A 27,756-nucleotide genomic window follows, 5' to 3' on the forward strand; every position below is an offset into this window, starting at 1 on the left:
TGACCTATGTTTTGAGGGAACAGGTTCATAATCCAAGTTTGTGTTATATTCAGTGGCTGTCCTGAAATACTGCTGCAAGAATTAAGAGTTATACCTATGGAGCAAACATTTTTCCCTCTTCCTCTCCATACCCATATAGGGTATTTTGCCTAAACAACCACATGTGAGTCACCAGTTGCAATGTGGCATTTGAATCCAGTGTAGTGCATGGTGCAGTTTTGATCCACAATGCAGAAATGGATTTGCAGTTGTGTTAAATTCCAGCGAAAAGGGAATAATTTTATGAGGAGAAAGTCTGTGTTAATGAGAAATAACCAGGTTGAGTCCAGCATCCTCTTTATCTACATTCAGCAGATTTGCCTTGCTTGGAAAGAAGGGAGGAGGCTGCAAGGGCACACAGAGATGATAAAAAGGGAAACACTTGTAAGAGACTTTTTTCCATTTTATTTTAGTTGAACAGGAATGGAACAGAGAGCATTATGGTTCTCTGTATGTTTGGCCTGGTGTAGCTTCCCTTCAGATATTATGGCCAAGATCCAAAGAGCTGCTTTGACTCATGCAAAAAGGGCTCCTGTTAGCCCAATAATGTTTTTGGGAAAAAAACTTATTTTTCATTTAAAAGGCTGATAACACCTTTCTATTTGAACAATACTCCTCAAGGTAGCTTACATCATATTAAATAACACCTCAACAAAACAATATGAGAAGCTAATACAGCAGGATGGGGAAAAAATTACCCAGTGGATCAGCAGCATAGCTTCTGCAGAGCCAAGCCTGCTGAAAAAGGAAAGGCTTTGCAAGACAGCAGAAGGCCATTAGAGAGGAGACAATTTGAGCCTTTTTAGTTAGGGAGCTCCGTAGGCCAGGCTTGGTCACAGACAAGGCTCTGTTTCCAGTCCCCATCAACTGCAACTCACCTTCCAAAAGGGCATGGAGAAGGGCCTGTTTGGTAGCTTGTAATGAACAGTCAGGATCACAGCAGATGGTCCATTACGTATTCCCAGGTTTGTTTGGGGCTTTGAGAATGATAGTAATCACTTTTGAATTGTGCTCAGAAATGGATTGGAAAAGCAATAACCCACTGTCTATGCAACTGAGGCAAGGGTCACCATGGCCTCCCTAGGAACAGTGGCACATCAGACTGAGCTTAGCAAAAGTGCTCCTGACCATAGACATGGCCTGAGCATCCAGAGCAAAGCCTAGACTCTTTCTTAGAGTTTCGTGCGGATGATAAGCAGCGTAGGTGACAAGATACCTTGTGGGGTACCATATACCAATGGCAGAAATGCCAAGTAATAGTCCCCAAACACCATCTTCCCACCATCCTTTTACCTCTTATGTAGACTTCAAACCTCTCAGCAAAGAGTGTGCTCATTCTGTCTTCTGCGCAGTGCTTCTTGGCATTCAAGAAATGTTTGATTGAAGTGGGAGTACCAAGTGCCTCCCTAGAACAATGTAAGTAAGGTGCAGTTCAGACACTCCATCCAACTTTGTCTTGGCAAGTTCAACAAACTCTTCTAGAGTTAAGTTCGATATTGTTGCTGATGGCAGTTGTATCCCTGTTCTTTCATACATGCTAGTATATAGCAATTTTTTTTAGAGTTTCCATTGTAATAATAGGACAAGTCTCGCATGGTTGGGGACTGGGTTTTGGCATGGTTGGCAAGTATGTGTGATCATACCTCTTCTTTTTTTTCCACCTGCCCAATTGCATCTTTGGATTCCCCTCAGTGGTCCCCTGTCTCTCCTCCTCTGGTCATTCTTGGAGTGGCCTCTCCTCAATTTCACCTCTGTAGTAAAGATGCTTCTCCAAAATGGTAGGGTGCTTGGGGGGAGTATTTCACCAGGAGGGAGGATTTAGGGGCTATCCACTAAACCTCTTTAATTAAAATATTACTATATGATCGAGTACTAGTGTGCAATGCTTTTGAACAATTAAAATATTAATTAAAATTAATTAATTAATACATTACTCTGTGATCAAACACTAGTGTGCAATGCTCATTAGAGTAGCAGCAGCAATGGATATGATAGAGGGAGAAAGGTGGTCAGGTGGCACTTTGCTTTAGCAGTGCCATTGTGCTTTGCAAGGGGATTGGGTAATGTGCATTTACCACAGACTAGGGATAATGTTGGTTTTACCATAACATTAGCTGGAATACTAAAACTGGCTTCATTGGGGCTGTCGGGAAGGTCCCGAGAAATCCAGTTTTTAGGCATTTGTCGGTGAACTGCCATGTCCCCCAACCCCCATTCCTGACAATAGTGACAGCCCAATCTACAGTGTAGTTAAGCCTAAAGCACTTGCAGTTAAGCAGAGATGACACTGGTAGTCTAAACTGGCTTGAGCCCTTCAGTTTATCTGAGTTGTGGATCAAGCTGTATGTATCCATAGTAGCTGGATTAAATTTATGGGTTTCATGAACTGTCACCTCTTGTCAAGTTTGCAGTCATTTTTGGCCTTTTGCTGCTTGGGCTGAACATCCATTACATATCAGGTGCATCATTCACAGTGTCTGTGTTGCTATAGACTATTAATTTTGTACATTTGGGAGTAGAACTGGCTGAAAGTGCAAAGCATTGATGTTGAACGCCACGGGAACTTAAATGAATGATCCACCTGCCTTAAGAGTTGCTCTTATCTGTCTAGTCAACAAGGGATACGTCAATGGAATATCTGAACTCATTTAGCTAGTTGGCCATATGAATCCTTGGGGGTCTTCTGGCTTCGCCACACACATAGCACCTCTATTAGGGCCAAGTCCCAAGAAGCAAAAAACTCCTCTGCTCCTCTTTTACTTCCCACCAGTCTAGTTGACTTTCTTCTGACAGCATTTTGTGCTTCAAACCCTAGACCCCTGGTCCTCATACTTTCATTTGTGCAGTTGTTACATTTGCATCCCGGCCCATGCTTCAAGGAGCTCGGAGCATTCTATATTATTTTGCTATGGTTGGTGCAGAAGTAATCTTCCTGGTTAATGTATCAAGCTATGGGATCATGTACTCATGCGTCTTTCTCCCTTCCCCCTCCCCCGGCCACCCTATACTGTCCTTAACTATGCTTAACATCACCTAGTAGCCCTGATTAACAGCATGATCAGGCTTTAACCATGATCAAGGTCAATGGAACCAATTTACACTACAGAAGAGGAAGCATGCAATCCTGTGGCCTCCTCCCTTAGCCATCATTAGAAGGGCTGGGAACATTACATCCACACTGTCCCAGCAAGGCTTGCCTAGCTTGCTTCATAGCTGAGCAGGAATTTGAGCCTTGTTTTCTTCCCTTCCTCTCTGCCTCCGCTCCACACTGGCATCTCCTGTGGGCCTGTCATTGTAACATTACTGCAGGCTATTTATATAATTGCAGCTGCTTTTAACATGAATCGAAAGCTTTTGCAAACTCATAGTTGAAGTATAGTGAGTCTCAAAACATTAATATGTTAAAACCTTACCGAAGATGCTTATCCAACCCCACCAATTTCTGGTCATTCTTGAATTCATTTGCTTATTAAATTGAAAAAGGGAGGGGCCGTGAAGAACCCATTGACTTCAGTGCACCAAGCCCATGATATAAGTTCCACTAGTTGTATGTATCTAGACTTGTAAAAACTGTTCGCTTTACCTGCTTCCTCCCCTCACCCCCACCCTACCCACTAACAAACCAAGTGTTACTTTCCTTGAGGCTTAAATGCTCTGCTGGAAAAACTGGCTTTAAATCCCTTGGGTCTTCACATGTATGCTAGGGGTTTGTTTTGTATAGACCAACATGTCTATGAAGACTGAGACAGAAGAGAGGCTGCACTGGACAAAACAAGATTATGTGCACCATTACTCTGGAATGAGCAGGAAGGGGCAATCCCTAAAATTCAATGGTTATATGCAAGTTGTTGCTCCTTGTCCTTGAAGATCTAGTTGCTTTTACTTGGGACTGTTTACTTCTCCTGTGCTCTGTATGAAACCATGATTGAAGTTGGGATTCAAGAATCATATGTAAATTGTTACTCAAGTGTGTCTTTCTGCATGAGACTTATGGACACTGGATGCCTGTATAACCCAACATAGCTTTTCAGGAAAACTCCATGCTTCACCTGAATGTATGTGTTCACTTTGCTTCAGGGCTTAGCTACTCTCTTAAAGCAATCTGAGAAATAATATTTAATATTTAAAGAACTGAACAGCCATTGCCATGCAGCTGCTGACTTAGGAACAGGCAGGGAGCAAACTGTGTGAGCCATTTCCCTTTTCTATTCAGGTAGTCCAGTAATGAAAAACCTGAAGTGCCTCAAACTAGCAGGCATACCAAGACACCCTTACTTGTATACCAGACAGTATTTTTCCACATTGCAGTGGTCCAGGGTATAGTGTGGAGTTTTGTCCACAATACCTACCTAGAAAAGATGTGTTGAAGCTACACTTTCTCTACCTTGCATTCTGGTCAGAGTACATTTATTCAAGTGCTGAGAGTTTAGGCTCATTTTACACCCATTAGTCTATTCTCTGAGAGCCAGTGTGGCATAGTGGTTAGAGTGTTGAACTATGACCTGGGAGACCAGGGTTCGAATCCCCACACAGCCATGAAGCTCACTGGGTGACCTTGGGCCAGTCCCTGCCTCTCAACCTCAGAGGAAGGCAATGGTAAACCCCCTCTGAATACCGCTTACCATGAAAACCCTATTCATAGGGGCGCCATAAGTCGGAATCGATTTGAAGGCAGTTAATTTCATTTTCAGTCTATTATCTAGATGTATAATTTATGTCATAGTTTACTGATTTTCAACATATGGGCTCAGAACTTCAGGATTCTGTGTTTATATAGAGTTCGGTATTTTAGAATAAGGATTGTACTACATTCTAGAAAACTGATTGTCCCTAATGTAAGCACCAGCCAACATCTGAAGAACCCACTGTAGTTTTGCTTGCTTAAGGACTGCTTGAGCTTGTATTTCTTGAACTGCAGCTTTCCATGTTGCCTGGCAAACTGCTTTGGAAACAGATGGGCATTTCAAAAGCAATTTCTAGTATGGCTTTTGGGGTGGAATGGGGGGGCAGATTGCTGTTTAAATCAGAAATAGTGTAAAACAAATATCTCTGGGTGCATGCAGAATCTTTTGAACATGACTAAAGTGGCTCTCTGGATTCTGGCCATGATCATTTGGCTAAACAACGAGGATTTCTTTTAGTATTTAATCCAGCTTTTCCCAACCTGGTGTTCTCCATGTTGACTGAGGTTTGTGGGTCTTGTTTTCCAAAATATCTGGGGGGCACCAGCTTAGGGAGGGCTGATCTATCACTCTGAAGGTAAGAGATAGTGAAACTGACAATTTTGTTTTGAACAGGGCGAGTGGGGAGAAGGTGATGAGAATGCAAAACTGGTTGTGAATGAGATTTAATACCATGGTGCTTTATTTCCCCTCTGGAAGTGATAAAAAACATTTTAAACTTCATTTAAACACTTCTAAGGACTGTATTAGAGGGAAAAGAAGTTCTCTTGCAAAACCATAGAGTGGTGGCAATTAATTTAATTGCAGGTTGAGATGGAGTTTTGAAGGAGGCTACAGCTTCTTAGCTTTAGAAATAGAACTGCAGCTATTCTAAGTGTCGCTCAGATCATACCATGTTGCCTGTTTTTGAAAAGTAGAATGGCTGCAGGGGGACTTGAAGGGAATCTGCAACAAATCAAGGCAATCTGCATTACAATAAATTTCATTTCTACTGAATAGGATCTCCTAGGAAAAGCTGTTTTATGTCCTCTAAACGATGGTCATCACAATGTAACGCAGATGGAGCTGCGTTGTGCTTATTAAAAACAAAAGGATGGCTGAAAATTGCGTTTCTAGGCAAGTAACACCAAAGGGAGTTGGTCAACTTGTGTTTTTGTTTATCTGAAGGGCATATTTGGAAATTAACATTCAGAGCAATGCCATACCTTAAAACTTTAAAATCTATTTAACACGCCGTCAGTTCCTTGGAGCTTTATGTCTGTGAAATTATTTTCTAGCCGTAACAGCCAGCTTGTTTTTTTCCACTGACAGTAATCTGCAATTCTAGGATCTCAAGTCTGCAAATTCTTCAGGGATCTGCATAATTCTGATACAGGTTAGAGCCTAAGGCAGACTAGACATGCAGCGGCCATGGTGTGGGATACCTAGCTGATGCCAGCGGCTGCAAAGCATCAATGTTCAGGGGGAAAGCAGTAGACAGAGAAGGCAATGTTAACCCTGGCCTCAAAAGCAGTGAGATCTACTAATGAAGCCCTACCCCAGGTTCAGTCCTTTTTTTGGTGCTAGATTAATATTTACTAGGGTTAGGGCCTTTTTGGTTATGACTCCAGAACTTTGCAGTGGCCTTCTACGGGAGGTCCATCTGTCTTACTCTCTTGCTGTTTGTGGAAGGCAATTCAGTCTGCCATATAGGATTTGGTATTGAGTAAATAAGTCATTGGTTTTAAACCAGTTCATAAGCTATTGATGTTGATCCACACAAACAACTCATGCAAGCTCTTATGAGCAATATACTGATTGAGGACTGGACTAAATAAAGTCATAGCCTTTTCCCCATCTTACAAGAGGAGCCATGACCTTAAGCAAGCCACCTCCTGTAGCCTTGCAGTCATTTATAATGCTATTGCAATTCATGATATTAATAGTCCAAGAAATTGTCATCCACAGGCAACAATCAGTCAAATGTTACCTGCAATTGCAAGTAAGAACGGATGGAGGGGGGGAGAAAAGTGTAGCAATTTTGGCTGCATTGCACAATGAAATCGACAAATTGCCAGGTCCCAGTTTGGATAGAGCCACTACTTGTGATGCTTTTAATAAGCAGCAATCATAATCTGCTTAAATATGGCACATCAGACGCGACGTTACATGAGAATGAGCTGAAGTGTTCCATGCACTGGGCTATGCTCACTTTGCAGATAAAATTGTTCAGATAGTTTCAGCATGCTATCTCCTCTTTAGGCACATTGTCTGTAGAGGAAGCATCCAGGTCCTTCTCATGTCCAGTTTTCTTGGGTGGATCTTGTTTATTTATACCTGAGGATGAGGATAGCATGGTTGGTGCTGTTCACCCTGCTGCAGCTCTTGGATTTCCTGACCAGTGTCATCCTGTCAAGAAAGGCTATTGCATTCTGTTCTATAAATATTTCCAGCTGAAATGCTCTGAACTGCCTCTGATGACTCTTCATAACTTAATGGCGCTATAAATACAGGCTGTGTGGAGTCTTTGCGTTTCCCAGTCTTGCCATCACTTTAATGAGCCTCCGAAATGAATTGAAGCACATTCTCAATGAACTGTTGAGTTGAGATAAAAACTGGTTTTTATAACGAGCCAGTGGGAAGCCAGCGCTTCTGCTCTGGGGACACTGCAGTGCCCGTTGCCCCTGAAATCTGCAGAGCCGTCCCGCTAAGTAGTTAATAGCAGAATATCATAATTGCAGCTAATTCAGGGGAAATATTTATACTTTATAAATCAACATTTTAGCACATCTTGCATAATTGCTGTTTTTGGTGCTTTTTAGGCCATGAATATAGTGGTTCCCTTCATGTTTAAATATGCGGTAGACAACCTCAACCAGATGTCTGGAAATGTTCTGAACCTGAATGATGCGCCAAATACAGTTGCAACCATGGCAACAGCTGTTCTGATTGGATGTAAGTGTGATTCTTTAATCTGTTGACAGGTGCTGACTTTCTTGAGGAAGGTTTTGAAACATTAATGCACGTGACCTTTTCACTGCCAACACTGCTAAGCATCCGGGAGTTTTTCCTACTTTGTTGACATCCAGTTCCTACATTCTGTGACTTACTTATTTTAGTTCTCTTATGCCACCAGTTCTGGATTAAAATAATAATTACAGCAATAATCTACTGTAATAACAGCTCTCACTCTGGGCCTGTTAAAAAGTGTGCAAATGAAGCTTTGATTTTAAAACGACTTAACAGATAATATATTTGAAGGTTCGATCTGGTAACACTGGCAAACATGTGAAATAAAATGTTGCATCTGTTAAGGACTTACTGAAGAGCAGTAATATATGCATCTTCATTTCTTTTTTTTAACCAGATGGTATCTCACGAGCCGGGTCTGCTTTATTTAATGAAGCTAGAAATGCTGTATTTGGAAAAGTCGCCCAAAGCTCCATCAGAAGAATAGCAAAGAATGTCTTTCTCCACCTGCACAACCTGGACTTGAGTTTCCACTTGAGCCGGCAGACCGGAGCATTATCAAAAGCCATTGACAGAGGAACAAGAGGCATCAGCTTTGTGCTCAGTGCTATAGTATTCAATTTAGGCCCCACCTTGTTTGAAGTGGCACTTGTTAGTGGAATTTTGGTATGTACTGCTTATAAGAAATAACAGTAATCATTATTTTTATGGATACACATGCACTGATGCTGTTTAAACTATAGTAGCAACTTAGTTGACCATTTGAAGGTGATACTGACTAAACAGACCGGTAAGTATCTGTACTGTAAAAAAATGGTAGCTGCTTGAATACAGGCAGCGCACCTTGGAATGCGTCTCTGGTTTTAGTACTAATTCCAAATCTATATTATTCAAAAGGGGAAAAAAACTTTTGAATCTTGCCTCTGATTACAAATATATTTGCCGTTCTTAAAGTTTTTTTTTCTAAACCTTAACCACACATGGTCCCAGTTCATATGCTGCAGAATCCTCCATGCCACTGAAGAGTGTAGAAGAAGTAATATCGAACCCCAGTGTCACTCACTCACTCATTGTCAGCCTCCATTTCTTGGCAGTGACTCATGAGAGCAGAACCCTGTAATGAGAGAGAAGCAAGCTTTTGCAGATCACTGTTGGAGTATGGCAGCTGTTAGTGTGGTAGTGTGCGTCATACGTTACCTCTCCATTCCATACTCCCTACCTGGTTGGTATAGAGCAGGGGTGGGGAACCTTTTTGCCCTGGTGGGCCAGATCCTTTTCTGTCCCCACCCCTGTAGGCCAACTCTGGCAGGTGAGTGGGACATCTCGCCTGATGTCATTAGGATAACAAATGGCTGGCAGGTGGTTTCTTCCACCCACCTGTAAAAGTTCCTTGGCCAGCGCTTCCCAGGTACCCACAGCTGGCTGGTTGTCTGACTCTTGGAAACCAGCACACAAGGGCCTTTCCAGCCCTGTGCTTGGCATTTCCCAAGTGCCAAGCATATGGCTGGCAAAAGCTGCTTTCCACAGGGACTAGCTGCGTGGTCGTTCCCCACAGGGAACCTGGTCACGCAGCCAATCCGGCAGGCTTGAAGTCGCCACCTATCAGCTGACAGGCAGTGACTTCAACCCTGCTTTCTGAAGGAATCAGAAGCATGGTAGAGTTTCCCACGGGGAACATATGACATTGGGCATAGGGCACTTGGGCGTGGTTTTGGGGAAAATGACCTTACAGGGCAAGTTGGGACCTGTACTGAGACAAATTTGGCCTGCAGGGGAGGTTCCCCACCCCTGGGCATAGAAGTCTTTATAGAGTCTGAGCCAGGCCAAAGTTTCTTGCATATTAAGCATGCATGCATTATAGCTCTCCCGCAGATAGCCATACTGCTGCTCAAATAGCTCCAGAGCTTTTTTGGTGAAATCTCAGACTTTGAACATAAAAACAGTGGATGTCGTTCACCATAAAGTAAAGCAATTTTAAGTCTTGCTGACTTTGGAGTTTATCTTTGCCATTGAAATCAATGGGACTTATAAATGTGTAACTTTGGATTGTGCCATAGAAAATGGACTCAACATCATTGCTCCACAACCTGCTATGGGAGCCTGTCGTTCCACGTTCCTTCAAAGCGTACACACCTGAGACCGCCTTTCTGTACATTTCAGCTGGTGGCTTATGTGTGTCCCTGCACACGTTCATTGGTATGAATGTGTACTGGAGTGCTTGTGGGGCAATAGAAAAGGACCATGGGTTTGTACGGTACCCATGTGAACTTTTCAACAGCCTCTCATGCACCCTGCGTATACTGTATAGCAGCCTTCCTCAATCTGCTGCCCTCCTGATGTTTTGGACTACACCTCCCATCACAGCTGTGATCCCATCAAGTCACAGCATCATATGGCTATGCCCACTGGAGCTATAGGGAGTTGCAGGCCAAAACATCTGGAGGGCATCTGGTTGGGGATGGTGCTGTATGGTATCAAGGAGTTGGATTGCCCTTACTACTGTTCTGAACTTCTAGTTGGTTTTTTAGAAAACTGATTTCCTAGTATTCCATCACAACAAAATAGATTTGTCTCTATTACTTCCATAACCGAAATGATGGAAAACCATTACTGACAGTCTCCTTTTTTCCCTTCTCCTCCTTCAGTATTATAAATGCGGTGCACAGTTTGCAGTAGTAACCTTGGGGACGTTGGGTGCATACACAATATACACAATAGGAGTTACACAATGGAGGTAAGTCATTTTCCCTAACTGATTAGGATTAGCTGATTTATAGAGGTGCAGTGAGAATAAATCTATATGCAAAACCTTTTGTCTTGCAGAACTAAATTTAGGATAGAAATGAACAAAGCCGATAATGATGCAGGTAACGCTGCAATTGACTCGCTGCTGAATTATGAAACTGTGAAGGTGAGCCATTAACGTTTTTAACTTTTCATATTGTCATTAACTCAGATAGACTTTATTATCCATTAATGTCTCTTGTTTTTACTCAAAAGAAACTTGTATCTGCTCCCTTCTGTTCATAATAATGACTTGCAGAATTAACCCCAGCTCAAGTAATTCTGCAGAATTTTCACGTATTTTGGCTTTGAGTATTCCCTCCATGTATGTTATTCTTTTCAAACAAAATGATATTTTATTGGGGAAATATGGCTGAAGAGCCTATCTGGATTTGCTTACTGTTCCTCACTTATATAAAAGAGAGATCCTTATGTGCATTTGGACTTGTCCCTCTAGATTTGCTTTTCAGGTCATTTCAAAAACCTGCTGTTTGGGCTAGCCATGCACAGTATATCTGGTGTAGTTGTTAGAATGTCAGCCTGGGAGCTGGGAAGCCCAGATTCAAATCTCCACTAAGCCATGAAGCTAACTGGGCAGCACTGGGGCAGTCAGTATCTTGCAGCCTAACCTTACCTTGCAGGGTGGTTGTTCGGATAAAATGTGGAGGGGGGGAGATTCCTGGAGGAGGAAAGGTGGGACAGTGTTGTGAATAATATTAGGATAAATTAAAATACCATGGCAGGGGGAGGAGAGGAATGGCAGCTGCGACTAGCGTTCATCACCAAGGTGTTGTCCGTCAAGACGGATGTAATCATTCCCTGGTAAGTGCTTCCACTAAGTTGTACATAAAAGCAGTTAGAGCGGCGAAAAAGCTTATTTTGCTACCACCATTAGATCATCCCTTTGCCGCCCAGTGGAGCTTTTTAGGGTGGTACGAGGGCTCTTACATTCTGGCCCTCATGATACTAAGGAAACATCAGAAGTCCGCTGCAACGAATTTGCGGAGCACTTCCAGGACAAGATTGTATGCATCCGTCGGGACTGAGACTCTGATGTTACGACAGATGAATCCATTGAAGTGTCCAGAGCGCGGCCTTGTCCTTTATTATTGGATGAATTTCAGCTCGAGGAAGTGGACAAGGTGCTTGGAATGGTGCGGGCGACCACCTCTGCTCTGGACCCTTGCCCATCTTGGCTGGTGAAGACTGGCAGGACTGTAACCGCCGGCTGGGCCAAGGAGGTAATAAATGTCTCCTTGAGAGAGGGAGTAGTCTCTGGCAGTCTCAAGGAGGCAGTAATAAGACCTCTTTTAAAGAAACCTTCTTTGGACCCAGATGTTTTGAACAACTATAGACCGGTGGCGAATGTCCCTTTTTTGGGCAAGGTTTTGGAGCGGGTGGTCGCTGGCCAGCTCCAGGTGCTCTTGGATGAAACTGATTATCTAGATCCGTTTCAATCCGGTTTTAGGTCCGGTTTTGGCACTGAAACAGCCTTGGTCGCCCTGTATGATGACCTTTGTCGGGAGAGGGACAGGGGGAGTGTGACTCTGTTGATTCTCCTTGATCTCTCAGTGGCGTTTGATACCATCGACCATGGTATCCTTCTGGGGAGGCTCGCGGAGTTGGGAGTTGGGGGCACTGCTTGGCAGTGGCTCTGCTCCTACTTAGCGGATCGTCGCCAGAAGGTAGTGCTTGGGGAACATCGCTCGACACCCTGGACTCTCCATTATGGAGTCCCTCAGGGTTTGGTTTTGTCCCCCATGCTCTTTAACATCTACATGCAGCCTCTGGGTGCGGTCATCAGGAGTTTTGGAGTGCGTTGCCATCAGTACGCTGATGACACGCAGCTCTACTTCTCCTTTTCACCTTCTTCAGGTGAGGCTGTTGATGTGCTGAACCGTTGCCTGACCGCGATAATGGACTGGATGAGAGCTAATAAACTGAAACTCAATCCAGATAAGACTGAGACACTGTTGGTGAGCTCTTTCCCTGCTCAGATGGTGGATGTTTATCCTGTTCTAGATGGGGTTACACTCCCCTTGAAGGAACAGGTTTGTAGTTTGGGGGTCCTTTTTGACCCTTCCTTGTCACTCGAGGCTCAAGTGGCCTCGGTGGCACGGAATGCGTTTTACCACCTTTGCTTAGTCACCCAACTACGCCCCTATCTGGACAGTGATGATCTCGCCTCTGTTGTCCACGCTCTGGTAACTTCTAGATTGGATTACTGTAATGCGCTCTACGTAGGGCTGCCCTTGAAGACTGTTCGGAAACTTCAGCTAGTGCAAAATGCGGCAGCCAGGCTGTTGACAAGGACCAATCGGTCTGCGCATATAACACCTGTCCTGGCTCGCTTGCACTGGCTACTCATTTGTTTCCGAGCTAGATTCAAGGTGCTGGTGTTGACCTATAAAGCCTTACACGGTGTGGGACCGCAATACCTTGTGGAACGCCTCTCCAGCTTTGAACCTACCCGCTCACTTCGTTCAGTATCTAAGGCCCTCCTCCGGGTACCAACTCACCAGGCTGCCCGGAGGACTGTTACTAGAACTAGGGCCTTTTCTGTGGTGGCCCCCGAATTATGGAACAGCTTACCGGAGGAAATACGCCTGGCGCCTACGGTTCTTTCTTTTAGGCGCCAGGTTAAGACCTGGCTGTACTCCCAGGCATTTTAATGTTCAATGTTTTATGTTTAATGTTTTAGTTTAATGTGTTCCTTTCTGTTACTGATTTTATTCTATATTGTATTTTAATCTCGTTTTGTACACTGCCCAGAGATCTATTAGCTATGGGCGGTCTAGAAATGAAAATAAATAAATAAATAAATAAATAAATAAATAAATAAATAAAAAAGAAGAAGAAGCACGCAAGGCACACGATGTGCCTGGAGTTGGAAAGTCAGGTTTCTGAGGCTGCGTTGTTGATACAACAGTAAACTTTTCCATAGAGTGCATAGTTAGTTATGTATAAAACAGCCTCCCCCAACCTGGTGCCCTCCAGATGTTTTGACCTACAACTCCCATCAGCACAGTCAGAGACAGTATGCTTTCGAATGCCAGTTGCTGAAAACTGCAGGAGGGGAGAGTGTGCAGGCTTCCCATGGGCATCTGGTTGGCCACTGTGAGAAGAGGATGCCAGGGAAGGTTGTGTTAAAGCTTAATTGACCCAGTACCTTTCCTTTCACTGTTTTTCTACTTGCTAGTATTTCAATAATGAAAAGTATGAAGCTCAGCGGTATGATGGGTTTTTGAAGATCTATGAAAACTCCTCATTGAAGACTACCTCTACCTTAGCTCTGCTGAACTTTGGACAAAGTACTATATTCAGCATCGGTCTAACAGCCATCATGGTACTGGCTAGCCAGGGAATTATTGCAGGTATCCAGTTTGTGTCTAAACCGATGTCTTTTATGTCACATGCTTGGATTTTTTTTAAAAAAAGTAGAGCCCTAAACAAAGGCATTAAATTCCCTAATGGCAAACCAGTGAACTAAATGAGTGAATGACCTTTTACATTTTTCATTTTGCCTTTCTTGCAAATAACATCTGTCTGTCCCTCATGAGATAGTTCTTTGAACTTGTTTCTGTTCGTGACTGTATTTTGGTACTTGAACAGCTTTATCAGAACTGCACTGCAGGGCTTCTCAAAGGTCTGGAACAGCCAGTTGTGGTGTAATGGTTAGGGTGCTGGACTGTGACCTGGGAGACCAGGGTTCAAATCCTCACTCAGCCGTGAAGGTGACCTTGGGCCTGTCACTCTCTCCCAGCTTCAGCTATCCCACATGGTAGTTGTGAAGATAAAATGAGGAGGGGAAAGCCATGTGCACCACATTGAGCTCCTTGGAGGAAAGGTGCGATATAAATGTTGTAATTAAATAAATAAACCAGAGTCTACCAGTTGGTCCTAGAAGTCTTGTGGATGAGTTACCCGGATAACCTTAGCTTTCGGTGAAAAGGAAGATATAGCACAAAGTCATTCTTAAGAAGCGTCCTCTCCAGTTTTGGGTGGAAATCAGCAAGCATGTCTTGAGTAAGCCATATAGAAATCAACCTGATGAGAAATGGCAGTGTCCAAAGGGGCACAAAGGAAAAAAACTTCACTACCCTAGACCAAATACAACTTGAAAAGAACAGAGTTGAGGTACACCGTGCAATTATAAATGATATAAACAGAATGTGCGCACGTGTGTATATAATATCCAGAGTATGTATGTATGTATGTATGTATGTATGTGTGTGTGTGTGTGTGTGTGTGTGTGTGTGTGTGTGTGTGTGTGTGTATATATATATATATATATATATATATATATATATATATATATATATATATATATATATATTCCATATATGTAGATTTCACATATGCGTACTGTTTATTTTATTATGTGGAAAACTAAAAATCCGTTTATAATTGTACGTTGCACCTTAACTCTGTTCTTTTCAAGCTTCCAAAGGTAGCAGTATCTTTTCATGAGACATTTACTTTCCTCCCCTTCTTTCTACTCTGTTTTCCCCCCTTGTCAAATATCTGTCCAATGCTGAAGGGATCTGCCATTATAACTCAAAGTATGGTTGTCAACTAGCTTTAGATTTAAGGTGTGAGCGTAAGTAGCTTGTTTTGAAGTTGTTGCCAGTTGTGTTGATGGACAGAACTAAATAGCTAAAAGGTTTGCTGGATGTTTTGGCAAGGAGACATACTCTTAACTCCTTTTTCTTTTGCTTTAAGGCACCCTAACAGTTGGCGATCTGGTAATGGTGAATGGACTGTTGTTCCAACTTTCTTTACCCCTTAACTTTCTGGGAACGGTGTACAGAGAGACAAGGCAAGCTCTAATAGACATGAACGTATTGTTTACACTGCTGAATATAGACACAAAAATTAAAGTGAGTATTACCCATAAAATGCTTCCTAAAATCTTACCAAATATGTTAGAATATTGGGGTCACCTTGTGGTAATGTTTTTACTTCATCTGAAAACTAATTTTCTTCTGAAAAAGGGAAGCAATATGTAAGGAACATCTGTTTGTTCTTTTGTAAGAGTTGTTAGTACAGAAGCTTTATTTGAACTTGTTTCTCTGAAAGAGTTTTTTTTTTAAAAAATGCCAAAGCAGTGTTTGTAATCTTTATGCTTTGTGTGTGCACCAGGCATTGAAGTCTTATTTTATCACTTTAATTAATGATGCAGAATTTATTGTGCAGAATCCTGCCTAGAAGCTAGACTATTACAGCAGAAATTCTTGAGCTTCAGAGAAAAAAGAGGAAAGAGAGAGCGAAACTCTTACCTGGCTGGCTGAAATGGCTGGTGTTTTGGTTTTTTTAAAACTCTTTCAGACAACCGCAGTTGCCCATGGCTTGCACTGACTAGATCAATTGTTTAGAATGTTAAGCTCTTTGAAATACCTTCTGGGCAATGTGTAAAGCAGCACTTTTCTTTTACTAGGATAAAGAGGTGGCTCCGCCCCTGCAGATCACACCACAGACTGCTACCATCGCCTTTGATAATGTGCATTTTGAATACCTTGAGGGGCAGAAGGTCCTCAGTGGCGTGTCTTTTGAAGTCCCTGCAGGAAGAAAAGTGGCCATTGTAGGAGGCAGTGGGTCAGGGTGGGTAAATAGATGTGCAAAATTCTGCATCATTGATTGATTTTTCATTTTTAAAAACTGTGATAAAGATGTTGCTTTAAATGCTAAGCAAGAAACCTACGTTCTAACTTTGTGTCTAATTTTTTTTAGGAAAAGCACAATAGTAAGATTATTATTTCGCTTCTTTGAGCCTCAAAAGGGAGAGATCTACATTTCTGGCCAAAATATACAAAATGTCAGTTTGGACAGCCTGAGGAAAGCTGTAGGAGTTGTACCTCAGGTATTGTGCCTCTTCTGTTTCGGAACCCATAATCTTTTGTAAAATACAGATGATGTAGTCACAACTACTGCAGGGATGATTTGAAAATTGTGGTAGTGAAGCAGCTAGGATGATGGCTGGAATGGAAAGAAGGAATAGTCAAAACAAGTGTGACTGAACATGGGCAAGAACTCATGTTTAGAGTTTGCCCAATTTTATTTATTTAGATTTATGCCCTGCCCTAAAAACTCTATTAGTGCAGTTACGGTAAAATATTAAACATAATAAAATAACCAATAGATTGGAAATAAGCTATAACAGGTACTCTATAAACACAGCATCCAAATAAAACAAATCAACAAAAGGTAAAGCTGAAAAGCCTGGAAAAATAAAAAGGTCTTCACCTGACACACTGGAAAAACATCAGAGTGGACTCCAGGTAAGCCTCTTAGAGGACAGCATTCCAAAGACGGCACCACCGCTGGAAAGGCCCTGTCCTCAGTAGCCACCAGCCACACCTCAGACAATGGAGAAAGCTAAAGGACCTCTTATGAGGATAGGAGTAGATGCAGGCCCACATAGAGACGGGAGTTCCTTCAAGTGGTGGTGGTGGTATTATTATATAAAATATATATTAAATTCCTAACAAAGTATGGAAAAAATAAGAACGTACATAGGGAAGACAAAAAATAGAAATTGCAACAAAATATTTTCTTTACTTTTCCAGTATGTTTTGTTGATTTGAAGAAACTAAAAATAGATGCGTCTGGGTGACGGTGTCAAATGTACAGTTACACAGAATATTTTTACTTTAATTTCTATCTCTCCATTCCACACATTGCTGCCCAAAGCAAATAAGAAAGTATGAAACAAATCAATTCTATGAAATATATAACAGGATATAGTACTAGAGCAAGCCAGAAGCAGGTCAATAAAACAGAAGCCAAAAGAAGACGAAGACGTAGGCGATTAAAAAGGCCTTTACCTGTTAGCGGAAACCACCAGAGAGGGGGCCTAAATGGATTTCTCTTAGAAGGGAGTTGCAGAATCTGGGCCCAGACTATGAAAAGGCTCGATCTCCCTGGAATCCTCACGAAAAATGCTTCCGATGTTGACAGGACAGAGAGAGGGGCCTTGCCAATCTTAAAGCCTGGGAAGGTCCATATGGGGGGATGAATGTGTTACTACTCAATCCACGTAGGGCTTTATAGGTAATAATCGGGTCTTTCAACGGTGCCTGGAAGCAGACTGATAGGCAGCAAAGCTGCTAGAAGGGAACTGCATACTTCTTTATATGCAGCCTCTGTCAACAGCTTGGATGCAGCATTCAATTTCCACACACACACTTCAGAGGCAGCCCCGGTAGCACTACAGTAGTGAAAGCAACTCTAGCATGTGTCGCCATGTTGGCGATGGCATGGAGGAGAACCTACTTCACTGCCACTGTTACTATCCACATTTTACCATCCAGGAGAACTTTTTTAAGTAGTGAGGGGCCGGCTTCGTGGCCCATGAATTCAGTTAAGGGAGCCCTCAGTAGCCTGCTGTCACTGACTTGAGAAACATTTTAAGGGTAATCAGATTATAATAATAATATTTGACTTGTTAATCACTTGTACCCAAAAATCTTCAAGCGACTTACAACACATTAAAAACATGAACATAAATACATTATGCCACTAACAGAGTCATACAAAACACCTGCAGTTCATTTTAATTTTTTTTATATATACACATGCACAAAAACACAGAACAGCCCCCCCACACACACACACACACTCCTGAATTTATATTCCTTGCAGAGCACTACAATTGCTGGATATTTCATTGGCTCCTCCTTATTGTTGGTTGGATGAATTTCAGTTTGTGCAACCCAAGGATGTTGACAGGGTGCTTGGAGAGAAGTGCAGTCTACCATGCTGGCTAATAACGTCTAGGTCAGGGGAGCAGCCAGTTGGATCCAGGAGGGGATGAATGCCCTTTCAAAGATAGAAAATCTGAACTGCCTTGCAGGAAGCAGTCATGAGATCACTCCTGAGAAAATGTCCAGTAGAAACTGCGGAGTTGAATATACCATTGGATCAAGGTGCTTGAGATGTAGTGGCCTTCCTGGATGACACATGACTAGTGGATCCATTTCATTCTGGTTTCCAGTGTGGTTTTGGGACTGGAACTGCCCTGGTCATCTTGGGGAGTGGGATCATGTTGATCCTTCCTGAGCTCTCAGCAGATGTCAAATACCTTTTGGCTTTGATGTTGTATTCTCCTGGACCACCTGCTGGAGTTGGGAACTTGAGGCACTGCAATAAGGTGGTGGTTCAATTCCTGACTGGCAGCAAGATTTTAGAAGCTGGTGCTGGGAGACCCCTGATCCAGTCAGTGGCATGAGAGGCCTGCATCATGTGCAGTTCTACCATCTGCATGACCATTGTGGAAGGTCATCAAGGGATTTGGAGTGAGGTGCCATCTGTATGCTGATGATACCCAACTCTTTCTCCTTTCAGCTGTTTCAGGTGAAGCTGTGGAAACACCAGGTGTTTGGAGCCAGTAATGGATTAGATGAGCTAATAGCTTGCAGTACAATCCAGACCAGAGGGCAGCACCAGTAAACCATTGCACCCCCATGAAAAATAAATTATTTAGCAGTGCAGTGCTGTTTGTCCTAGACTTTAATCTGGATACTTGGGTGACAACTGTGACCTGGGATATCTCTTCAGCAGTTTTCAGTAGCGTGCTAGCATAAACGCACTTTTGCTACCATCCATGATTCTAACTTGTGCTGCCTTTTGAGAAACATTTGGAAGCCACAGTGAGTTCTGAATGCAACACCTGTGCTTTTGACTGGAACTTGCTGCTGTGGATATTATTCTCCAGGGTTTAAAGATCTGCACTGGCTACTGGTTGTTTCCAGGTGAGTTCAAATGCTGGTGTTGACATATAAAGCCCTAAATGGTCTGAGCCCAGATTATCTGCCAGCTCTGCTATTAAATCACCCAATATATGATGATCAAAATCAATGAAGGTCTTCTTTGAGACACTCCTGTTATATGTGGTTAGGCTTGGTTAAAAGAGACTGCTCTTCAGAGCAGTGCCCAGACTCTGTGGAACTTCCTTTTGAGGTATTTACTGCTCCCTTGAATCTCTTTTTCAGGTATCATGATAGATCAGTTTTTATTTGATGTGTTGTTGCTGTTTTTAGTTGCGTTTTTACATAAATGTATCTTCCCATCTATTTGGTATGTGATTACATATTGTATACTTTTATTGATGATTGTAAGTACTTTGATTTAAGCAGTAAAAGGTGGCATTGATACGTTTTAAATAAAATTAAAAATGCAAAATGTAAAACGTTTTGGAAACCCTTGACCATTGAGTAGCATCTGAATGAAAGTGATGCTGTTCTAGCTAACCTTGTGGGCTCTCAGTCCTGCGTCTTAAGTTATATAATCATTTTGATTTCTGCCAAAATAACAGAAGCCATCTATTCTCTCTCCTCCCCCCTTCTCTTGTTTCTTTGCTTGGAGTAGAATTATTATTGCAGCCTCTTTAACCCCTCATTAAAATGTCACTGGAAATGCTATTGCCTGAAGGGGCTTAGTGGAAGATTCTAGACAATTCACTGTTGACATTTCAGAAACACTCTGAGTTGTCAGTCAGCATTTCATGCTTTGAGAGGTATTGTTCTGTTTGCATGTGTCCTAGGATTCCGTCCTCTTCCATAATACCATCTTCTACAACCTCTTGTACGGCAATATGAATGCCTCTGCAGAAGAAGTCTATGCCGTGGCAAAGCTGGCAGGAATCCATGATGCTATTCTCAGAATGCCCAATGCGTACAACACGCAAGTGGGTGAGCGAGGCCTGAAGTTGTCAGGTAAGTTAATAAATGTGCAACTTGTCTCCATGCTCCTGCTTGTTCTGTCTAGCCCTAAGCTTGGTGCACAGTTGGTACCTCGCCCCAGCTTTTATTTATTTATTTATTACAGGAGCCCAGGGCGGCATTATTATTACTATTATTATTACTATTAGCCATCTGATGTGCTTTGCAGTAAGGTAAATGCTGAGTTTAATATTAAATGGCTGCCCAACCCCCTCGAAACTGGTTTTGGTTTTATCGTGATGTAGTTTTATTGTTTCATTTTACGTATGGCTCGTTTGTTTATGTACATTGCTTTAGAAATGCAAATGATTCAGTGGTATACAAATGTCTTAAATATCTAACAAACCATCAGTAATCGCCAAGGTGATTAGAAGGCTCTGTTATTTAGAGCTGCCATTACTCTTCACTTCTCCCACACCCTCAAATAACGTATCACGATCAACAAATAATGTAATGGGGCCAATAATGCAACAGCGGTCAACAAAATATTCAGCTAGAATTGCGATTACATAATGGCTGCTCTGTGGAGCGAAAGATGGGCATGTTACAGGCTTAGGCTAGTATAAAGATCTTTCACGATGCATCTAATCTGAGCAGAAATGAGTACCTAGAAATGGGCAACTTATCTATCATAAATGCTAGCCTATGTTAGCAGGTCATGTTGAAAGTGAAGTAATTTAAAGGTTGGAATGATTTTATGGTCCTAATAATGTGCTGCTTGGCTGCATGTAAATGTGAAGATGTAATGTCAAAATTGGGCTTAAGGGGGATGATGATCAGTGGTGATGGGTTGTATAGGGAGGACATTGACCTTATCTCCCTCTATCCTTTGACAGTAGCTTTTTAGCTTTTTTCGTGAAGTTCTTGGATATTAACCATGTAGGTTTCATGTTAAAGAAAACAGTGACTGATTTGCCTGTGGGATAAGAGACTCTAGGATTTTTTGGCAATAAACCCTAAATGTGGGGGGGACACCCATTCTGTTGCAGGTATTATGCAATGCTGACAGAATTTCTTTAACATGCATCACTCCACAAATTTGTTCGGCATAGATTCGAAGGCAGGAGGAAGCTGGAGTGTTTGGTCTTACTTATTTTGGGGGTTTATAGCTTGCCCCGTGGCCCTGCGGTGTGTTGTGATAGGTGAACTTGAACTGGAGGAAATAGGTCTTTGTACACTGTGCAATAACACCTATCCCACATCAATAGTTGATAGCTGTGTTCAGATTCTAGATTTTCCTTCAGATTTTCAAGCTTCTCACTATAGGTTTTGAGTCTTGCCCTATGAAATGGAAGCTGTGAAATGTCTCAGGCTTCTGAGAAGCAGATTTCATCGTGCACAGCAAAATACTACCAGGGGAGATTTGTTCCTCTAATTGGAGGAAGCCATTCAACATTGTTCTAATAGTGCTGGCACACCTCCTTTCAAAATAAAGAGAACAGTAACTTCATTAAAACTCAATCACTGGTTGAGTTAAATACCCCTGTGGTTTGATGTTTTTTAAGGATTTTATGGTTTTGTTTATGTATGGTTCTTTGTATATTTTTGTATTTTAAATTTCTGTATGGTTTTTATGTATGCACTGCATTTTAAAATCTTTAATCTGCCTCAGTATTCTGGGTGAGAGGCAGACAACAAATTTTTATTATTTATTAAATAGAAATTGACTCTTTCAAAAGTGCACTTAGATTTTCTAAATATCTCCAAGTATTTGCTTGCTTCAGTCATGAATCTGTTTGTAGTAGTTAATTCATCCACGTTTCAAGTAGGCATACACCCAGTACCGTTTACATAACCATTGAATTGGAAGAATGGCACAAACTGAACTGTGGGAATGTTACCACACCTGCAGAGAAAAAAAAACCTGAATGACTTGGAGTAAACAAAGGTAGATACAGAAGCAAGAAGTATCATTGACAGGCTTGAACCAGAATTCTGCAGTTCAGGCACAGATTCCCTCTGATGACAAGAGCAGGGATTCTAACCTTGAAAACAATGCAGTGATTACTAGGAGCCAACATGGATTTATGAAGAACAAATCCTGCCAAACTAATCTTATCTCAGTTTTTGACCGGGTAACCTCCCTTGTAGACTGTGGCAATGCTGTGGACATAATATACCTCGACTTCAGCAAAGCTTTTGGCAAAGTGCCCCATGATATTCTGATTAGCAAGCTAGCTAAATGTGGGCTGGATGGAACAACTATCAGGTGGATCCACAGTCGGCTCCAGAATTGTACCCAAAGAGTGCTTATCAATGGTTCCTTCTCAAACTGGGCAGAAGTAACGAGTGGGATACACTCAGTCCTGCGTCAACATTTTTATTAACTACTTGGATGAGGAGGTACAAAGCATGCTTATCAAATTTGCAGATGATACAAAATTGGGGGGCATAGCTAATACCGTGGAAGACAGAAAGAAAATTCAAAGGGACCTTGATAGGCTGGAGCATTGAGCTGAAAACAAGAGAATACAATTCAACAGGGATAAATGCAAAGTTCTACACTTAGGAAAAAGAAACCAAATGCACAGTTATAAGATGGGGGATACTTGGCTCAGCAATACAACATGTGAGAAGGATCTTGGAATATTGATCACAAGCTGAATATGAGCCAACAGTGTGATGTGGCTGCAAAAAAGGCAAATGCTATATTAGGCTGCATTAAAAGTATAGTTTCCAAATCACGTGAAGTATTAGTTCCCCTCTATTCGGCACTGGTTAGGCCTCATCTTGAGTACTGTGTCCAGTTCTGGTCTCTGCACTTCAAGAAGGATACAGACAAACTGGAACAGTGGCCTTTCCCCTCTGCAAGGGTGGGGAACCTATTAAATTGGTCCGCCCCCGGAGAGTAATGAATCCTGAAGGTTTTCAAAGGGCTCTGGGGGATTTTCCGGCTGATAGGACTGGCGCTCCTGTTGAAGCCCTGGCTGATCTGTGGAATGTGGAGATGACCCGGGCTGTTGACATGCCCAGTGGAGCTTTTTAGAGTTGTCCGAGGGCTACTCCATTCTGGCCCACAGGACACGGTAGAACCATCGGTGGCTCGCTGTAATGAGTTTGCTGAGCACTTCCAGCATAAGATCTCATGCATCCGCCGGGACTTAGACTCCCATTTTACAGCAGTTGATCCTAGTGAGGTGTCCGGAGCACAGTCTTGTCATGTTTTATTGGATGAGTTTCAGTTGGTTCAGCTCGAGGACGTGGACAAGGTGCTTGGACAGGTACGTGCAACCACTTCAGTACTAGATCCTTGCCCCTCCTGGCTAATAAAAACTAGCAGGGATGGAACAGTTGGCTGGGCCAAGGAAGTGATAAATGCCTCTTTACGAAAGGGAGTGGTCCCTGGCTGTCTGAAAGAGGCGGTGGTGAGACCACTTCTGAAAACACCTTCCTTGGACCCAGAAAATTTCAGCAGCTACAGACCAGTAGCGAACGTTCCATTCCTGGGCAAGATCTTGGAACAAGTGGTTGCTGGCCAGCTCCAGGCGCTATTGGATGAAACCGATTATCTAGATCCATTTCAGTCGGGTTTTAGGCCTGGTTTTGGCACTGAGACGGCCTTGGTCGCCCTGTTTGATGACCTATGTCGGGAGAGAGACAGAGGGAGTGTAACTCTGTTGATTCTCCTTGATCTCTCGGCGGCTTTTGATACCATCGACCATGGTATCCTTCTGGAGAGGCTCGCGGAGTTGGGAGTTGGAGGTACTGCTTGGCAGTGGTTCCACTCCTACTTGGCGGGCCGTCTCCAGAAGGTAGGGCTGGGGGAACATTGCTCGACACCATGGGCTCTCCAATGTGGAGTCCCGCAGGGGTCGGTTTTGTCTCCTGTGCTTTTCAACATCTACATGAAGCCGTTGGGTGCGGTCATCAAGAGTTTTGGAGCGCGTTGTCATCAGTATGCTGATGACACACAGCTCTACTTCTCCTTTTCATCCTCGTCAGGTGAGGCTATCGATGTGCTGAACTGTTGCCTGGCCGCGACAATGGACTGGATGAGAGCTAACAAACTGAGGCTCAATCCTGACAAGACTGAGATGCTGTTGGTGGATGGTTTCTCTGATTGGATGGTGGATATATACCCTGTCCTGGATGGGGTTACACTCCCCCTAAAGGAGCAGGTTCATAGTCTGGGAGTCTTTTTAGACTCTTCCCTCTCACTTGAGGCTCAAGTAGCCTCGGTGGCTCGGAATGCGTTCTACCAACTTCGAGTGGTAGCCCAGCTACGTCCCTATCTGAGTAAGGAGGACCTTACATCAGTTGTACATGCTCTGGTAACCTCGCGCTTGGACTACTGCAAGGCGCTCTACGTAGGGCTACCTTTGAAGACAGCTCGGAAGCTACAGCTAGTGCAAAATGCAGCGGCCAGATTGTTAACAAGGACCAAGCGGTCCGAGCACATAACACCTGTTCTGGCTCGCCTGCACTGGTTGCCAATATGCTTCTGGGCCAGATTCAAAGTGTTGGTATTAACCTATAAAGCCTTATACGGCGCGGGACCACGATACCTGTCAGAACGCCTCTCCCGATATGAACCGACCCGTACACTACGGTCTACTACGAAGGCCCTCCTCCGGGTTCCGACTCATAGGGAGGCACGGAGAGTGGTGACAAGATCTAGGGCCTTCTCAGTGGTGGCCCCCGAATTGTGGAATAGTCTCCCCGAGGAGGTGCGCTGCGCCGACATTGTTATCCTTTCGGCTCCAAGTTAAAACCTTCCTCTTCTCTGAGGCATTTTAGTTTAAGTCACTTAGTTTTAAATCCGCTGTAACTGTTTTTAGATTGTTTTATTTTATATACTTTGTTGTATTATATTGTGTGATTTTATTATATTTCTGTTGTTCACCGCCCAGAGAGCTATTGCTAGTCGGGCGGTATAAAAATCTAATAAATAAATAAATAAATAAAATAACAGGTTCAGAGGAGGGCAACAAGGATGATCAGGAGACTGGAAACCAAGCCCTGTGAGGAGAGACTGAAAGGCATGTTTAGTCTGGAGAAGAGAAGACTGAGGAGAGATACGATAGCACTCTTCAAGTACATGAAAGGTTGTCACATAGAGGAGGGCCGGGATCTCTTCTCGATCTTCCCAGAGTACAGAATAATGGGCTCAAGTTGCAGGAAGCCAGATTTTGACTGGACATCAGAAAAAACTTCCTAACTGTTAGAGCCATACGAAAATGGAACCAATGAGAGGTAGTGGGCTCTCTGACACTGGAGGCCTTCAAGAGGCAGCTGGACAGCCATCTGTCGGGAATGCTTTGATTTAGATTCCTGCATTGCGCAGGGGGTTGGACTTGATGGCCTTATAGGCCCCTTCCAACTGTACTATTTTATGATTCCATGGTCCTGAGACTTAAGTGATCCTAAAGAGCCAACCTTGGGCCACTGCCTGCTTTTTAGCTTCCAGGTCTACTATACTGCTTCATTCTGAGCAGCTCACTACACAGGAAAATCATTTGGCCCTCCTTCTGTTGTTGAAGACTATTTGCCTGCCTGCCAGTTGCCCCCTCTGCTTACAGTTGCAAGCTGAGGGCGGCTGAACCTAGTCTGCATTGGCACCCTTTTGCCTGCCAGTTGGCCTCTCTAATGCTTTAATTTCACAGTAGAAGATGAAGTGATCTGTCTCACTATGGCAAATGCACATTTTCCCCCTATTGCACAAGAGAACTTAAGAGCATGTCAGTGGCTTTCTAGATAGGGAAACGTTTGACACCAGTCTTGGTTGGAAATCTGGTTCACTTATTTTTGTGCCTTCCTAAATGTTAAACCTAAGGAGGGGGTAAAGAAACATTTGTGATCTAAATAACACAGTGTCTATATAAAGCTCAGCATTTACTATGGTAAAAGTCCTTTTGATTCCTTGCTGGGCTTTTAATTTTTAAAGTGAATATTGCAACCACCCAGTAATGCAATTTGAAAATTTGACAATTTACCTTAATTAAACGGCTTATCTTTAATTAGAGCATTTACTTGCTGTGGGCAGAATCATAGTAAACAGGCTACTATAGTGGATGTAAAATGTTTTTTATTTACTACTTGAGTATGTACAGTAACTGCTTGTAAATTGTGCTTTCCCTTCATTTCATGACTGCAACAAAGAATTGTTAAAATTAAAACCTTATACAGTGTGCTTAAAACCTATTTTGTTTGCCTTTATACATCTATGAAATGATTTTGGACACATCACCACCAATAACAGTTGAAGTCTTGTGTGTAATTATATATACTCTGTGTTAATTTTGATAGGAGTTGTACACACACCCAAGTTTGCAGGAATTCAGTCACAAGGATTTGATGCTGGAATGGGGATGCAGTTATCATCTGAAGCATAGAAACTACAATTATAAACAAACAGCTTTGCAAGATGATATGGAGTAAGCAATAAGCAGCAGTTGTATTTCCAGTCAAATGGATGTTTAAGGGCTGCTTTAAATGTGACTGGAGTTGCTACTCAGAAAAGCACAATTGTTTTAAAAGCCCCATTCATATGCATTTGAAGTGGATTTACAAATCCTAGTTACAAGGGTTACCATTAACCATGGTTGGCATTGCACCACAGTTAAAGCAAATTGGGGAGAGGGGCAAAGTCTTCGTCTGCAAAAGGCTACCAAAGTATCACAAAACTGTTAAATGAAATACTCGTGCACAAATATTCTTAGATGCATGTGTATGTGCTGGGGAGCAGCAGCCAATCACAGTTTTGCAATGCATGTCTATGCAGCAAAATACATGATTGCCCTTGCCATAGGACATCTCACAGGACTGATACAATTTCTTATGCAGAAGAGCTTTCACATCTGAATTGACCCTCAAGCACAGGTTTCCCATGAATCCATGCAATATTCAATATAGCAGTGCCTGTCTTGGCAATTACATGTTAAAGAAGTCCTTCCCATGTTTTCACTTTTTGTCATGAGCTTGACATGCCTAGACTGTGAAATGGGCATGTGAGGAGACAAAAGAAAGAGGCCATGCATTATGGGCTCATTACATACTCTTTCAAATTATGGCAGTAACAAATGCAACACACTTCAAGCTAGGCTTTTATAAAGGGGGAAGAAAACAGAAATTGCATCTTGGGTGAATAGTTCAATTTCTGTTTATTGCTCAGCTTCAGCACAGCCACTTAAGGCTCAAAGTGAAATGAGATTATTATCCTCCTAAAGTGGTTTGCTAAAACAAGTCAGTGTTAGTTAGGAGGGCACATCACCAAGAGTATGAAGGTATTAAGTGGAAGCCTTGTCAAATCTTTGAAATGCACACAGGAAGGGAGATGCATATATAACCATTAATTACTTGTGGTGCTGCTAAAGCCTGAAATGGATTTTAAGTTTTAAAAAACAAGCTTGCATGTTGAATAGCAAAACTTCTGTCTAACAGGACATGGAAAATTTGGCCTAATGGTAGCCTTGGTGAATGTTTTACTTATATGTTTTTGATTGTATTTAATTTTTCCACATTGAGCCCTGTACTGGGGAAAAGGCAGGATATAAATTAATGATAACACAGTAGAGAAAAAGGTTCCCTAGATACACCTGGTTCCTCTGCGGCCGGTTCTTACACCCTCCACTACAGATGGCAAC

At 42.6% G+C, this 27,756-nt stretch overlaps 1 protein-coding gene across 3 annotated transcripts in view; it reads left to right on the plus strand.

Annotated features, from left to right (window-relative positions):
- The window catches only part of ABCB7 (ATP binding cassette subfamily B member 7), a 68,278-nt gene that overhangs the window by 31,152 nt on the left and 9,370 nt on the right, over positions 1–27,756 (plus strand). For all 3 annotated transcript variants that reach the window (XM_061598449.1, XM_061598450.1, XM_061598451.1), the window contains 9 exons: positions 7,523–7,655; positions 8,068–8,336; positions 10,316–10,404; positions 10,494–10,581; positions 13,654–13,828; positions 15,177–15,334; positions 15,892–16,055; positions 16,185–16,314; positions 19,996–20,167. In XM_061598449.1, the coding sequence (XP_061454433.1) occupies positions 7,523–7,655; positions 8,068–8,336; positions 10,316–10,404; positions 10,494–10,581; positions 13,654–13,828; positions 15,177–15,334; positions 15,892–16,055; positions 16,185–16,314; positions 19,996–20,167 (1,378 nt within the window). The remainder of the gene's footprint in view (positions 1–7,522; positions 7,656–8,067; positions 8,337–10,315; positions 10,405–10,493; positions 10,582–13,653; positions 13,829–15,176; positions 15,335–15,891; positions 16,056–16,184; positions 16,315–19,995; positions 20,168–27,756) is intronic.

This window comes from Rhineura floridana, chromosome 16, assembly GCF_030035675.1.
Source record: "Rhineura floridana isolate rRhiFlo1 chromosome 16, rRhiFlo1.hap2, whole genome shotgun sequence".
Classification (NCBI taxonomy): domain Eukaryota; kingdom Metazoa; phylum Chordata; class Lepidosauria; order Squamata; family Rhineuridae; genus Rhineura; species Rhineura floridana.